Source organism: Carettochelys insculpta, chromosome 15 (assembly GCF_033958435.1).
Source record: "Carettochelys insculpta isolate YL-2023 chromosome 15, ASM3395843v1, whole genome shotgun sequence".
Lineage (NCBI taxonomy): Eukaryota > Metazoa > Chordata > Testudines > Carettochelyidae > Carettochelys > Carettochelys insculpta.
The window spans coordinates 13,213,183-13,225,743 of NC_134151.1; the positions used below are offsets into that span (position 1 = coordinate 13,213,183).

General features: G+C 44.3%; 1 protein-coding gene across 3 annotated transcripts in view; it reads left to right on the plus strand.

The window, feature by feature from the left end:
* TTC1 (tetratricopeptide repeat domain 1) overlaps positions 1-12,561 on the plus strand; it is a 44,548-nt gene that overhangs the window by 12,821 nt on the left and 19,166 nt on the right. For all 3 annotated transcript variants that reach the window (XM_075009594.1, XM_075009593.1, XM_075009592.1), the window contains exon 6: positions 2,238-2,386. In XM_075009594.1, coding sequence (XP_074865695.1) covers positions 2,238-2,386 — 149 coding nt within the window. The remainder of the gene's footprint in view (positions 1-2,237; positions 2,387-12,561) is intronic.

Below are 12,561 nucleotides of genomic sequence, written 5' to 3' on the forward strand. Positions count from 1 at the left end.
CTTTCTCCTGCCTCTATTGTAAGAACAACCCAGCTCTCCAGATCTAAAGAGTTTTAACCCTGAAGTGCAAGGAATTGTGTGGTCCCTTGGAATTACCAAATCCCTTTGTCTAAATCTCTTACGTTGTTGCTAAGATCGTGCTCTCTCCTGCAGCCTGCTTTTTTAAGTGTGGCTCTTGCTGAAATCTGTTCAGCTGTGTGCTGTTGCATCCACCCACATGTAAATCCCCAGATGTCTGGTCTCAGGTGTGCGTTATATTCTTGGATACCTGGGGACAACAGTCTAGCCCAGTGTTTCCCAATGTTATTTGGCCATGGAACCCTTTTAAAGTCGTAAGAATTTTGTGGAACCCCATTCCCAGGCTCTACCCTCCTCACCCCCAAACCTCACCCCCATCTCGAGGCTTTATCTGCCTCCTTCCTCAGCCCCCAAATCTGCACCCCATCCCACAAACACGCCTCCACCCCAGGCTTAACCTTTCTCTGCCCCAAGCCCCACCCCACCCATGTCCCCATGATTAACCTGCCTTAGCCCCAAACAGGACCCTGGGACTAACTCATCTCTGATATTGGCTTGGCAACTTATGCTGGGTGGTGTAGTAGTGTTCAGCTGGCAGGGGTAAGCAAAGCCACGCCCACCAGAGGGTGTGGCCACATAGGTAGCAGGGTGAGTGAGGGGCTCTCTGCGGCTCCCTGCTGCTACTGAAATAATAGAACTAAATTCAGTTGGTCTAAGAGCTTGATTCCTCCTGCCATCCATTAAACCAATTTAGGTTAGCTCTGCTGTTTCAGTGGCAGGCAGGGCAGGGAGCTGTAAAGGAGTCAGATATTGTAATGGAATTTTCCCACTGAACTCAGGGGTTCCACTGAAAACCATCTGGGAAACACTGATCTAGCCTCACCAATCCAAGAAAGTAGCAAAATTTAACTGGCTTGTACCACTTTGCTTTCTTTGTCTTCCTGTTATTACATTTTTTTAATGTGCTTCTGCTAATTTTGAACTGGTTGAAAGGAAATCAATCAGCTGTGTTGTGTTACAAGATTTAAACTTTGCCGTCATTTTGAGAGTCTCTTGGGGCCTGGCTCATAAACAACAATGCAACACTTAGAGCATAGCAGTGCAGTTCAGACTAACCTGCATCTTGCTGATTGCAGTATTGTCCTTGTCCTCCTAAAAAGAAGAAACAGGGAAGGTTTGAGAATATTTTGGATTGCATTGCTTGCATTCAGATTTTTGCTCAGGCATTTCATTGCTCCTGTATTGAAAAGTTAATGGAAAAATGTCGTAAGAACTTGTTTATTAGCAAGTTGCTGTTGTTCAGAAGCAAACTGTTTAACATTCAGTCCCAGCTGCCCCAGTAATCATGGTCGTGCCTGCCAAGAGAAGGAAATGGGGAAAAAAACATAAATTGAATTAATTTGCTTCTGTGGTAATGTCTAGAATTAGACTGAGCATTTGTTTAAAAGCAATGACCAGATTTAATCTGTTATTGGTGTAAATTCAGAAGCACTTCAGTGGAGTTAATTTGGACATATACCACTATATGAAGAAAAATTCATTCTCAGTGCATCTGTCTGCCTAAAACTGATATCCTTTTATCCTACAGATGATGAATTTGTAGTATCTTAGTTTTATGGGTTTCTAAAAATATATCTCGAGTTTCCCGAATAATTGCTATATGTATATATTAAAAAAAATAGTAGCTCAAGTCCAGGTCCCTTCCCACTGACTTCAACTTAGGGATGTTAATAGTTAAATGGATGAGGCTTACTTGGTAGGAGTTGGAACAATCCCTGTCCACAGCAACTGCAGTGTGGGGGGGCAGCTGGACAGGACTAGAGTGTCCCTGCCCATAGCAGGCCATGGACCAGTGCTGCTCTGATGGTTTCCCCCATCACCCACCCACAGCAACACTGTGGGCAGAGAAGCTCTAGCTGGGCTGGAGCAGCCTGGGTCCCTGGCTTAACCAATTAAGCAGGATTTTGCTTCTCTGATATGGGATGCACAGCAGAAGTAGCAACCTCAGGAAGTCAGCAAGTCCAGTCTCCTGCTCAAAGTAGGACCAAGCCTATCTGGTCTTGCCATGCTCAAGCCAGGGAGGTGCAACGTGTATTACACTAAAATGCTAATACATGCTATAAACATTAACATTAAAAAAGCATCTTCAAGATGTATGCATTGATTTGAGGGGATATAGATATACACCATAACAATACCACTATGTTTTAATTTTCCAGCAATTGAACTAGATCCTAACTATATCAGGGCTCTGCTGCGGAGGGCAGAACTATATGAAAAAACAGAAAAACTAGATGAAGCCCTGGAGGATTATAAAATAGTCCTGGAAAAAGATCCATCAGTGCATCACGCAAGAGAAGCTTGCATGGTAAGCATTTATCCTGTATTTAGGATTAACCAAAATATTTACATATACAATGCATTGACACTACTTACGCAAGCAGTTGCACTCATTGAGATTGACGTAACTTGCTAATGAGGCAAGCAGTCTGAAATCTCAGAATACGTTATATTCAGGATAGCCAGATGTATATCCTTGTGTGCTCAGGATATCAACTCTCTAGTAGCTTAATGTTGGTATCGCTCAAACAATAGTGAAGTTGCAGCTAAACTTTGTCTTTTCGGCTCCGGAAAATCGATTTTTCTCCCCCCCCATTCTTCCTTCTCAGGCCTACTTCTACCCTACCCCTTTGCTGGATCTAGTCCTTTTAATATACTGCTGTGGAGAATGTGTGGGTATTTTCTGTATTTTTATGAAGAGGTATGCGACTTGTATTGCTACCCACTAGGTGTGAAAGGTAGAAGTGATTGGAAGTGTCACGTAGCCATGCTGGGTTTGGGATGAATGGCAAACGCGTCAGTGAAGCTCTGACCATAACGGCCTCCTATCAGCAACACAGAGTGGAAGAGGGGAAAGAACACGTGAAAAGAGGATGATTGGAATCTAAGACACAAGAGAATTGTGTTCCAGCCTGGCAGCACATAGTGTTCAGTCTGGGATTTGTTCAGGAATGCTCGGGACATTTTGCAGCAAGCATTTAGTTTGCTTTTTACATCTGGACAGAGTGGCACCCACCTAACTGAACAAGGGAAAGCTGGCAAGTCGGGGAGATGCACATCAAGGTTGTACTTTGCCATTTGAACCCAATGGCTCTAAATGCTGTATTCCGTTTGAGTAAAAATATTTTGTTTGGAAAGGCTGTCTCATGTTACTGCAAATCACTGCTTGTTGCATAGCTCCCAAGAGGATAAATCTCTCTCTAGCAGGAGCTCAGGCTCATTGAGATCCAGTGAGGATGTCAGAGGGGTGGGGGAAGGAGTGAAGAAGTTGGAGACCCAGGCTGCGTCTACACGTGCACGCTACTTCGAAGTAGCGGCAGTAACTTCGAAATAGCGCCCGTCACGTCTACACGTGTTGGGCGCTATTTCGAAGTTGAAATCGACGTTAGGCGGCGAGACGTCGAAGTCGCTAACCCCATGAGCGGATGGGAATAGCGCCCTACTTCGACGTTCAACATCGAAGTAGGGACGTGTAGACGATCCGCGTCCCGCAACATCGAAATAGCGGGGTCCTCCATGGCGGCCATCAGCTGGGGGGTTTCGAGATACTCTCTCTCCAGCCCTTGCGGGGCTCTGTGGTCACCGTGGGCAGCAGCCCTTAGCCCAGGGCTTCTGGCTGCTGCTGCTGCAGCTGGGGGTCCGTGCTGCATATACAGGGTCTGCAACTAGTTGTTGGCTCTGTGTATCTTGCACTGTTTAATGAAAGTGTGTCTGGGAGGGGCCCTTTAAGGGAGCGGCTTGCTGTTGAGTCCGCCCCGTGACCCTGTCTGCAGCTGTGCCTGGCTCCCTTATTTCGATGTGTGCTACTTTGCCGTGTAGACGTTCCCTCGTTGTGCCTATTTCGATGTTGGGCTGAGCAACGTCGAAGTTGAACATCGACGTTGCCAGCCCTGGAGGACGTGTAGACGTTATTCATCAAAATAGCCTATTTCGATGTCGCAACATCGAAATAAGCTATTTCGAAGTTGGGTGCACGTGTAGACGTAGCCCCAGTCTCAGAGTAGTTGAGGAGTTGGTTCCCTAGGTAACGAAGTAGAAGTACTGGGCTTATCACTGAGAAACGTATACATCCAGAGACTGTATAAAGGTGAGAGGTAGCACACCTGTGGCAGAGGTGTTGGTTAATGGGGTTTTTTGAAACTGCTCTGCAGTGAGCTAGGCTTTGTGCCATAGAACTTAATGGTAAATCTCCCATTGGCTTTGTTGGAGCAGTTACAGCAAGATTTGAGAACTTTAAACATTTGAATCTAAATTTTAATATTTTTTTCTTTAGTTTCTAAAAGTACACTTAACTTTAGATAGGGGCTCAATCACCCCTTCCAAGGAGAAAAGTGTGAACTGAATCCTTTGAGGCTTTCAGTAATGACTAGCTTGAATTATCTCCAAGAACCCCAGATTTTGAATGTTTCAGTCTAGTGCTTTGAATCAATACTAACTCCCTGTTACAGAGGAGATCATTTCATATGAATTGATGGAGCTCCTCTTGAAACCCCTTTGTGTCCATCTTTAGTTCTAATACTGTACATGAGTGGCTGTTTGATCTAGTGGATAGGACACTGGACTGGGAATGAGAAGATCCCAGTTCTAATGCCAGCTGAGTTGTTGACCTGCCATATGACCTCTCTGTGCCTGTTTCCTCTCCTACTCTTTGTCAGTTGCAGGCTCCTTGGGGAAGGGACTGTTGTGTATTTCATATGCCTGTCTTTAGGGATGTGTCTAGTGCTATTAGTAACTTTGACCATTTTGATCATATAAAATGAATGAACTTACATATTTAAAACCTGGTAACAATTAAAAAATTTCTTAAACTTTGACCTCTCTGTAGTACCATTAAATGTAAAAACACCTGAATGCCTGTGTTCTAAGCCTGTACCATGAAACTTAAATTTTTTTCATTTTCTGTTAAAAATCCGTTATGCTGCTATGGGAGTAGCAATGAAAACTACCAGCAAAGAATCTTGGCTTGAAACCAGAACTGTGGTTTCTTGGGGAGGGGGAGGGAGAAGGGGGGCAGATTGAATCATTAAGTAAGACTTTTCTGCTACTGGTATTAATATATAGCTCCCATTAATGCTGTATAAGTTGCATACCCTTGTAAGTGCACAGCTCTTGACAACAGCCTTGAGAATGACAAGCTTGTCACACATCATTATTTTCATGTGTAACAGATGTTCTGGGGCTATTTATGTTTAAAAATGCATAAATATGTTAATATCCTTATTCATGATTTCCTCTTTGCTGAAACCATGACTACTTAATGCAATAATTAGACTAAAAATTCTAGTGACCTTTTTTAGAGAAAGCAATGATTCTCTTACTTTCTGTAGGTTCTAGGATATCCTGTATTTTAGTCCCTTAATTCAGTGTGTGTTGCTACAATACATGGAGTCTCTTCTTTTCCTCCTTGCTGTTACTGTGCTTGTTCCCTTTTTAGCAGGACCTTTCCTAACTTTTGTTCAGACTTTCACTTTTTTTGCGACGTAAGGTATATTTGGGGTATTTTACTTTCCCACTCTCCGGATTGTCACCTTGTCGTGGTGAGTGGGTTTGCGTGTTCCCATGAACCTGAATGCGATGCCATAGGGAATCTCATACTCCGAAAGGGTCACCCATGGTGGCAAGGTCAAGGGGGAGGGCCCAGGCAAAGAACGATCCTAAAAGTCTTCAACAGTAGAACAGCTGGAGGATAGCAAGTGTAATGCTACAATGGCTGTGAAGGTAGATGAAGGCTGCAGCAGACAGGAGGCTCCCAAGGTTCATGAATCCTGTGCCATTGGACGTAAGCCTTCTATCCATCATGGACTGTATGATAGTTGCAGTGCAAGAGTCTACTCAGATTCAAGGAAGTCATGCACACGTGTCTTCCTGTCCTAACCTTAAGCGCTAAGGCAACTGACGAATGGTGACGAAGCTTTTAGTCATGGACCAGCATGAATGCAGTGGATATAGGTAGGCAGTGGATGTATGTATCAGTCATTCCATTTCAAGGACAGAGGTGGTAGACCAGTCTGGCTGCTGCATACACAACTGAGCAGCCCTAGTTAGGATGAGCTCTGCTCACCCCAGATGGGGAGGGGGCTAGAAAAGGTGCCCTAAACATAGCCCACCTCAACCGCATCCATGGGTTCACCTCTGTGATCAAAATCGAATGGTAAACTGGCTGTGGTGTTGTCTCCTCACTGTTCTGCATTTTCATCACCATGACCTTCACCTCATTCATGGTAAGCTTCCAGATGCTGTGAAGATTGTCTGTCTGTAGAATGAACAGGAAGCTTTTCAATCTCAGGAGACTGAAGGCTAAAAGCAAGACCTCCATAACCTTGATCATGGAGCTCCAATATGCAGATGTCAACACAGTTGCTGCACTTTTTCCTAGAGCCCTTCATACCATCTTAAGCACCTTCACCAAAGCATACTAGATTTTCAGCGTCACTCTGAATGTCAAAAAGACCAAAGTGCTCCACCAACCCTCACTGACTGGACAATCCCATGTACCTTGTGTTGAAGTCAATGGAGAACTGCTGAAAAATGTGGAGCATCTTCCATACCTTGGAAGTCGTCTTTCTGATAGTCGTCATTGATGCAGAAATTCAGCATCTTCCAAGCTGTGCAACCAATGCTTTTGTGCGCCTGAGACAAAGGGTCTTTGAAAACTGGGGCATCTAGGCCAAGACAAAGCCCCTTGTATACTGCACAGTGGTTATTCCAATGCTACTTTATGCACGTGAAACCTAGACATTCAAATGTCATTTGAAGGCACTTGAACAATATCATCACCACTGCCTCAGGAGAATCCCAAATATCTCTGGGAGGATAGGCACACAAACACTAGTGTCCTAGAAGAGTCAGAGATGTCCAGCATTGAAGCCATTATCACTCGCCAACAACGTTGGCTTGACCGTGTGGTTCAGATGTCCGGTCAGCACCTCCCGAAACGGATTCTGTTTTCAGAGTAGAAAGAAGGGCAGAGAAGCACTGGGGGCCAAAGAAAGCGATTGAAGAACATGCTGAAGGCACACATGAAAAAGTGCAGCGTCTGTTACACTTGACGATCCTGAGCAAGGTTCTGCCCCCAGTGGAGAGCGTTAATCCATGGTGAGATGGGGGAATGCAATTTGAGAGGTCCACCACAGTGCAGCCTAGGAGAGGTGGAGAAGAAGAAAAGAGCAGCAGAAACTGCCCTATGCCCCTCCTCCAGCTACCAACACCTGCCCCTTCATCGATAAGACCTGTGGCTCCAGAATCGGGTTGATCAGCCATCAATGGACTCACAAGTAGGAGGGTAACATGAAGACATCTTATTCATTATTCATAATATAATAACGTTTAATATTCCTGTGTTGGGAAGAACACTGCAGCAGTCCAAAACTCTGGCATTCAATTTCAAAAAGGGGAATTATACAAAAATGAGGAGTTAGTTAAACAGAAATTAAAAGGTAGAGTAACTAAAGTAAAGTCCCTGCAGGCTGTGTGGAAACTTTTCAAGGACACCATATTAGAGGCCCAACTTAAATGTATACCCCAAATTAAAAAACACAGTAAGAGACCTAAAAAAGAGCCACCGTGGCTTAACAACCATATAAAAAGGCATCCTTTAAAAAATGGAAGTCCAATCCTAGTGAGGAAAATAGAAAGGAACATAAACACTGCCAAATTAAGTGTAAAAATGTAATAAGAAAAGCCAAAAAAAGATTTTGAGGAACAGTTAGCCATAAATTCAAAAAACAATAGTAAAATGTTTTTCAAGTACATTAGAAGCAGGAAGCCTGCTTAAAAAAAAGCAGTGGGACCCCTGGATGATAGAGATATAAAAGGAGCAATCAAGGAAGATAATGTCATTGCAGAGAAACTAAATGATTTCTTTGCTTCAGTCTTCACGGCTGAGGATATTACAGAGGTTCCCAAATCTGAGCCATCCTTTCTAGGTGACAAATCTGAGGAACTGTCCTGGATTGAAGTGTCAGTAGAAGAGGTTTTGGAACTAATTGATAAGCTAAACAGTCACAAGTCTCCAGGACCAGATGGCATTCACCCAAGGGTTCTGAAAGAACTCAAATGTGAAATTGCAGAGCTATTAATGGTGGTTTGTAACCTATCCTTTAAATCAGCTTCAGTACCCAATGACTGGAAGACAGCTAATATAACGCCAATATTTAAAAAGGGCTCTAGAGGAGACCCTGGAAATTACAGACCGGTAAGTCTAATGTCAGTACCAGGCAAATTAGTAGAAACAATAGTAAAGAATAAAATTGTCAGACACGTAGAAGAACGTGATTTGTTGGGCAAAAGTCAGCATGGTCTCTGTAGAGGGAAGTCGTGTCTTACTAATCTATTAGAGTTCTTTGATGGGGTTAACAAACATGCAGACAGGGGGATCCAGTGGACATAATATACTTAGATTTCCAGAAAGCCTTTGACAAGGTCCCTCACCAAAGGCTCTTATGTAAATTAGGTGGTCATGGGATAGGAGGAAAGATCCTTTCATGGATTGGAAACTGGTTAAAAGACAAGAAACAAAGGGTTGGAATAAATGGTAAACTTTCACAATGGAGAGGGGTAACTAGTGGCGTTCCCCAAGGGCCAGTCCTGGGACCAGTCCTGTTCAACTTGTTCATCAATGATCTAAAGAAAGGGGTAAGCAGTGAGGTGGCAAACTTTGCAGATGATACCAAGCTGTTCAGGATAGTCAAAACCAAAGTAGATTGTGAAGAACTTCAAAAAGATCTCAACAAACTGAGTGATTGGGCAGCAAAATGGCAAATGAAATTTAATGTGGGTAAGTGTAAGGTAATGCACATTGGGGAAAAATAAGCCCAATTATAGATACAATGTGATGGGGGCAAATTTAGCTGCAACAGATCAGGAAAGGGATCTTGGGATTATAGTGGATAGTTCTCTGAAAACATCCACGCAGTGTGCAGCGGCAGTCAGTGAAGCAAATAAGATGTTGGGAATTATTAGCTGTGTGAAGAAAAATTTTCTTTTATTAGTTTTTTCTTCAACCTGTGGAACTCCTTGCCGGAGGAGGCTGTGAAGGCCAGCACTCCAAAAGAGTTTAAAAAAGAGCTTGATAAATTTTTGGAGGTTAGGTCCATAAATGGCTATTAGCCAAGGGTAAAGTATGGTGCCCCTAGCCTTTAGTCAAAGGCCGGAGACAGATGGCAGGAGACAAATCGCTTGATCATTGTCTTTGGTTCACCACCTCTGGGGCACCTGGCACTGGCCACTGTCGGCAGACAGGATACTGGGTGGATGGACCTTTGGTCTGATCCAGTATGGCCGTTCTTATGAATGACTGCCGAGAGAGAAGATTTTACTTCTCTAAAATATCTGCCTTTCACTGACTCTCTCTTTTAATGTCTAGTATGTAGTACAATTCTGGTTTCATAGTAAGACAGCTCATTTTAAAACATAACCTGTGCAATTGCAAAGCTTCTTAAGCTGTGACAGTGCACACCATCCCATATAGAACATCTTTTGTCACTTCTCCCATTGAAGACTTTGCAGACCACTTCGTCTTCACGTCCAGTAGTGTATAATCTCTGTGTGATATCTACTGCATCTGGTTATATGCAAAAGTAGTATTAGGAAAGCATATAAGGTGCATCTAGCTGCTTCTTGATGACAGAATCCTAGAAATATAGGGGTGCAGGAGGCATCAAGAAGTCAAGCCCAGCTCCTATGATGAAGCGGGACCAAGAAAATTTAGACCATCCTTGACAGAAGTTAGTCCAGCTTATTATTAAAAAGGCACACCATCTCGTCATACCCTATTCTGCAGTTTAACTACCCTTATAGATAAACATGAGGAAAAACTTTCTAAAGCTACATTTTCCTTGCTGCAGATTAAGCCCATTACTACTTGTCCAATGTTCAGTGGACACAGAGAATAACAGATCAGTCTTGTTCATAATAGACTTTAACATGTTTGAAAGTATTAAGTTCCAGCCTCCATCTTTTTTTGCAAGACTAAATATGTCCAACTTTATTACCTTTCCTCCTAGTTCAGTTTTCCTGAGTCTTTTATCATCTTTGGTGCTCTTTGGACTGTTCAAAGTTTGTTCTAAAGTAAGTTATCAAGAATTGGATACAGTAGTCCAGCTGAGACCTGACCAGTGCCACAAGCAGGACAACTACCACCTGTGTTATGTGCCACTGTTCTGTTAAATACATTGCAAAATGTTAACCTCTTACAACTGCTTCACATTGCTGACTTATATTTGTAATCCTCTATAACCTCCAGATCGTTTCTGGCAGTATTGCTGTGTAGCCACTTATTCCCCATTTTGTAGTTGTACCTTTTGGTTCTTCAGGCCTAACTGTGACATAATTTTCACTTATCTGTGTTGAATTTCATGTTTATTTCAGACCATTCTGCAACTTGTCAAGATCCATTCAAAGGAATGGATTTGAATTCAAAGTGCCTGTAACTTCACCCACCTTGGTGTCCTCTGCACTATCAAACTATCATTATGAAAGTCATTAAAGACACTGACCCAAAATTTCCCATTATGGGACCCACTTCTATGACAGGGTGAATTACAGAAATCCCATTAGAGTTATCTGTCACTGTGCTGATTGTGGCAGTGATACCTACCTTCTTGCTCTCTGGGGCTACCCATCATCCTGTCCTGCCAGGACAGATCCTCTGCTCTCTCCCAGACAGGGCACAGAGTTGAAACTACTGCCTCCCTGCAGAGCTGGAGTGGGGAATCTTTTTTGGACCAGGGCCACATAAATGTGAGAAGTGAAAACCTCCCTATGCGTCTGACTCAGACATGTTACTCCCTTCATGCATCGCAGGCAGAAGTGGGACTGAGGTTCAGAACTTCCCCCAGGTCAGATTAAGTCTTCTGAGAGCCCAGGGTGGGAGCACTGTTGAGGGGGTTCAGAGTTTGGGAGCGGGCTACCAGGAAACAAGTCTGGTTGGGAGGATGGGTACAGGAACAGGCTACGGTGGGCAATCTGGGGGGGGCAGTTCTAGGAACAGATGGAGGTGGGGGTCTGGGCAGGAGTGGGCTGGGGGTTGGTGTATGCGGGAGAGGGGGTTCTTACCTGTGTACTGCTTCTACTGCTGCCACGCCATTTCCCCCCCGCTGCTCTAATTGGTCAGAATTCCACCAGATAGGAAGAAGGGGCTTTTGAAAACAGGGGGTCCTTTCGGAAGGTCCCCGTCTCCATGGGCAGCGCATGATTCGAAAAGCCTCACTTTTGAATCACTGCGGATGCCATTATGCTAATGAGGTGCTGCATATTCATGGCAGAGCCTCATTAGTATCTCTTGAACCCGCTCATTAACATGCCCCTTCCAGAAGGAAGGGGCTCATGTAAACCCAGCCATAATGAATAGTCTTCCCCCATTAGGCTCCCAAAAGAACAGATGCTTTCTAGTCTCAGCAAGACCTGTTGCCATTTAAATAAGAGAATTTTCAACCACCCAAAACCCTTTTTTTTTTTTGTGGGGGGAATAGCATACTGTTAAATTCATGATTCTATGAATTTGTTTTTCTTTATGGGAGTGGTTAGCTCAACTGACCAGTGATTAGAAACTCTAATCCTAATCTGATTTAAAAAAAAAAAAACCAAAAACTTTTGATTGATATTAAAATCTTCCTCCTTTGAAATAAATGGCACTTACGAATTTGTGTGGGAGGTATATTAACATAGTAACGCTTTATTCTAATAAAAGACAAGAATATGCCAGTAATACATTACTGTGATTTATATGTACTTCCATCCCCATGCAATAAAAACACGGTGCAGTAGACCCCTGATTTACGTAGGGGTTACAGTCTTGCGCAACCCCACATAAATCAAATTTTGTGCAACTCAGGGGAGTGGGGAAACTGACCAGCGCTGCTGCATTGGTCAGTTTGCTGTCTCCTGTGAGTGGTGGGCAGCCAAGAGCCTGGTCTGGGCTGCAGGCTGCCCTCAGGATAGGGGAAGCTGACCAGTGCTGCTGCATTGGTCAGTTTCCCCTCACCTCTCAGGAGTGGCAGCTTGACTCTGCTGCCCTGACAGAAGTGGGGAGGCTGCTGCCCTTGACAGGAGAGAGGAAACTGCTCCTGTCAGAGGCGGCAGCCTGACTCTGCCACGACGCTCCCGTCAGGGGCAGCAGAGTCTGGCTGCTGCCCCCGACAGGAGCAGGGAAATGGACCAGGGCAGCAGCCTGAGTCAGTTTCCTGGTTCCAGCAAGTGGAGGGGAGGGGGAACCAGGAAACTGATCAGTGCAGCAACTCTGGTCAGTTTCCCTGCTGCTGTCAGTGGCAGCAGCCAAGAGTCATGCTGCTGCCCTGGCGAGCAGTTTTTCCGCTCCTGTCGGGGTGGCATCTCAGCTGCCACCCCCTTTCCTGCTCCTCTGAGTGGCAGGGAAGTGGCTCCAGGCACCAGCTCCCCGCCACTCAGTCACGTTTGACCTAAGATACGTGCAACTCAAGTGCACTTCTCGTGGGTCTACTCTATAAATGGCCAGGTAATTATTTA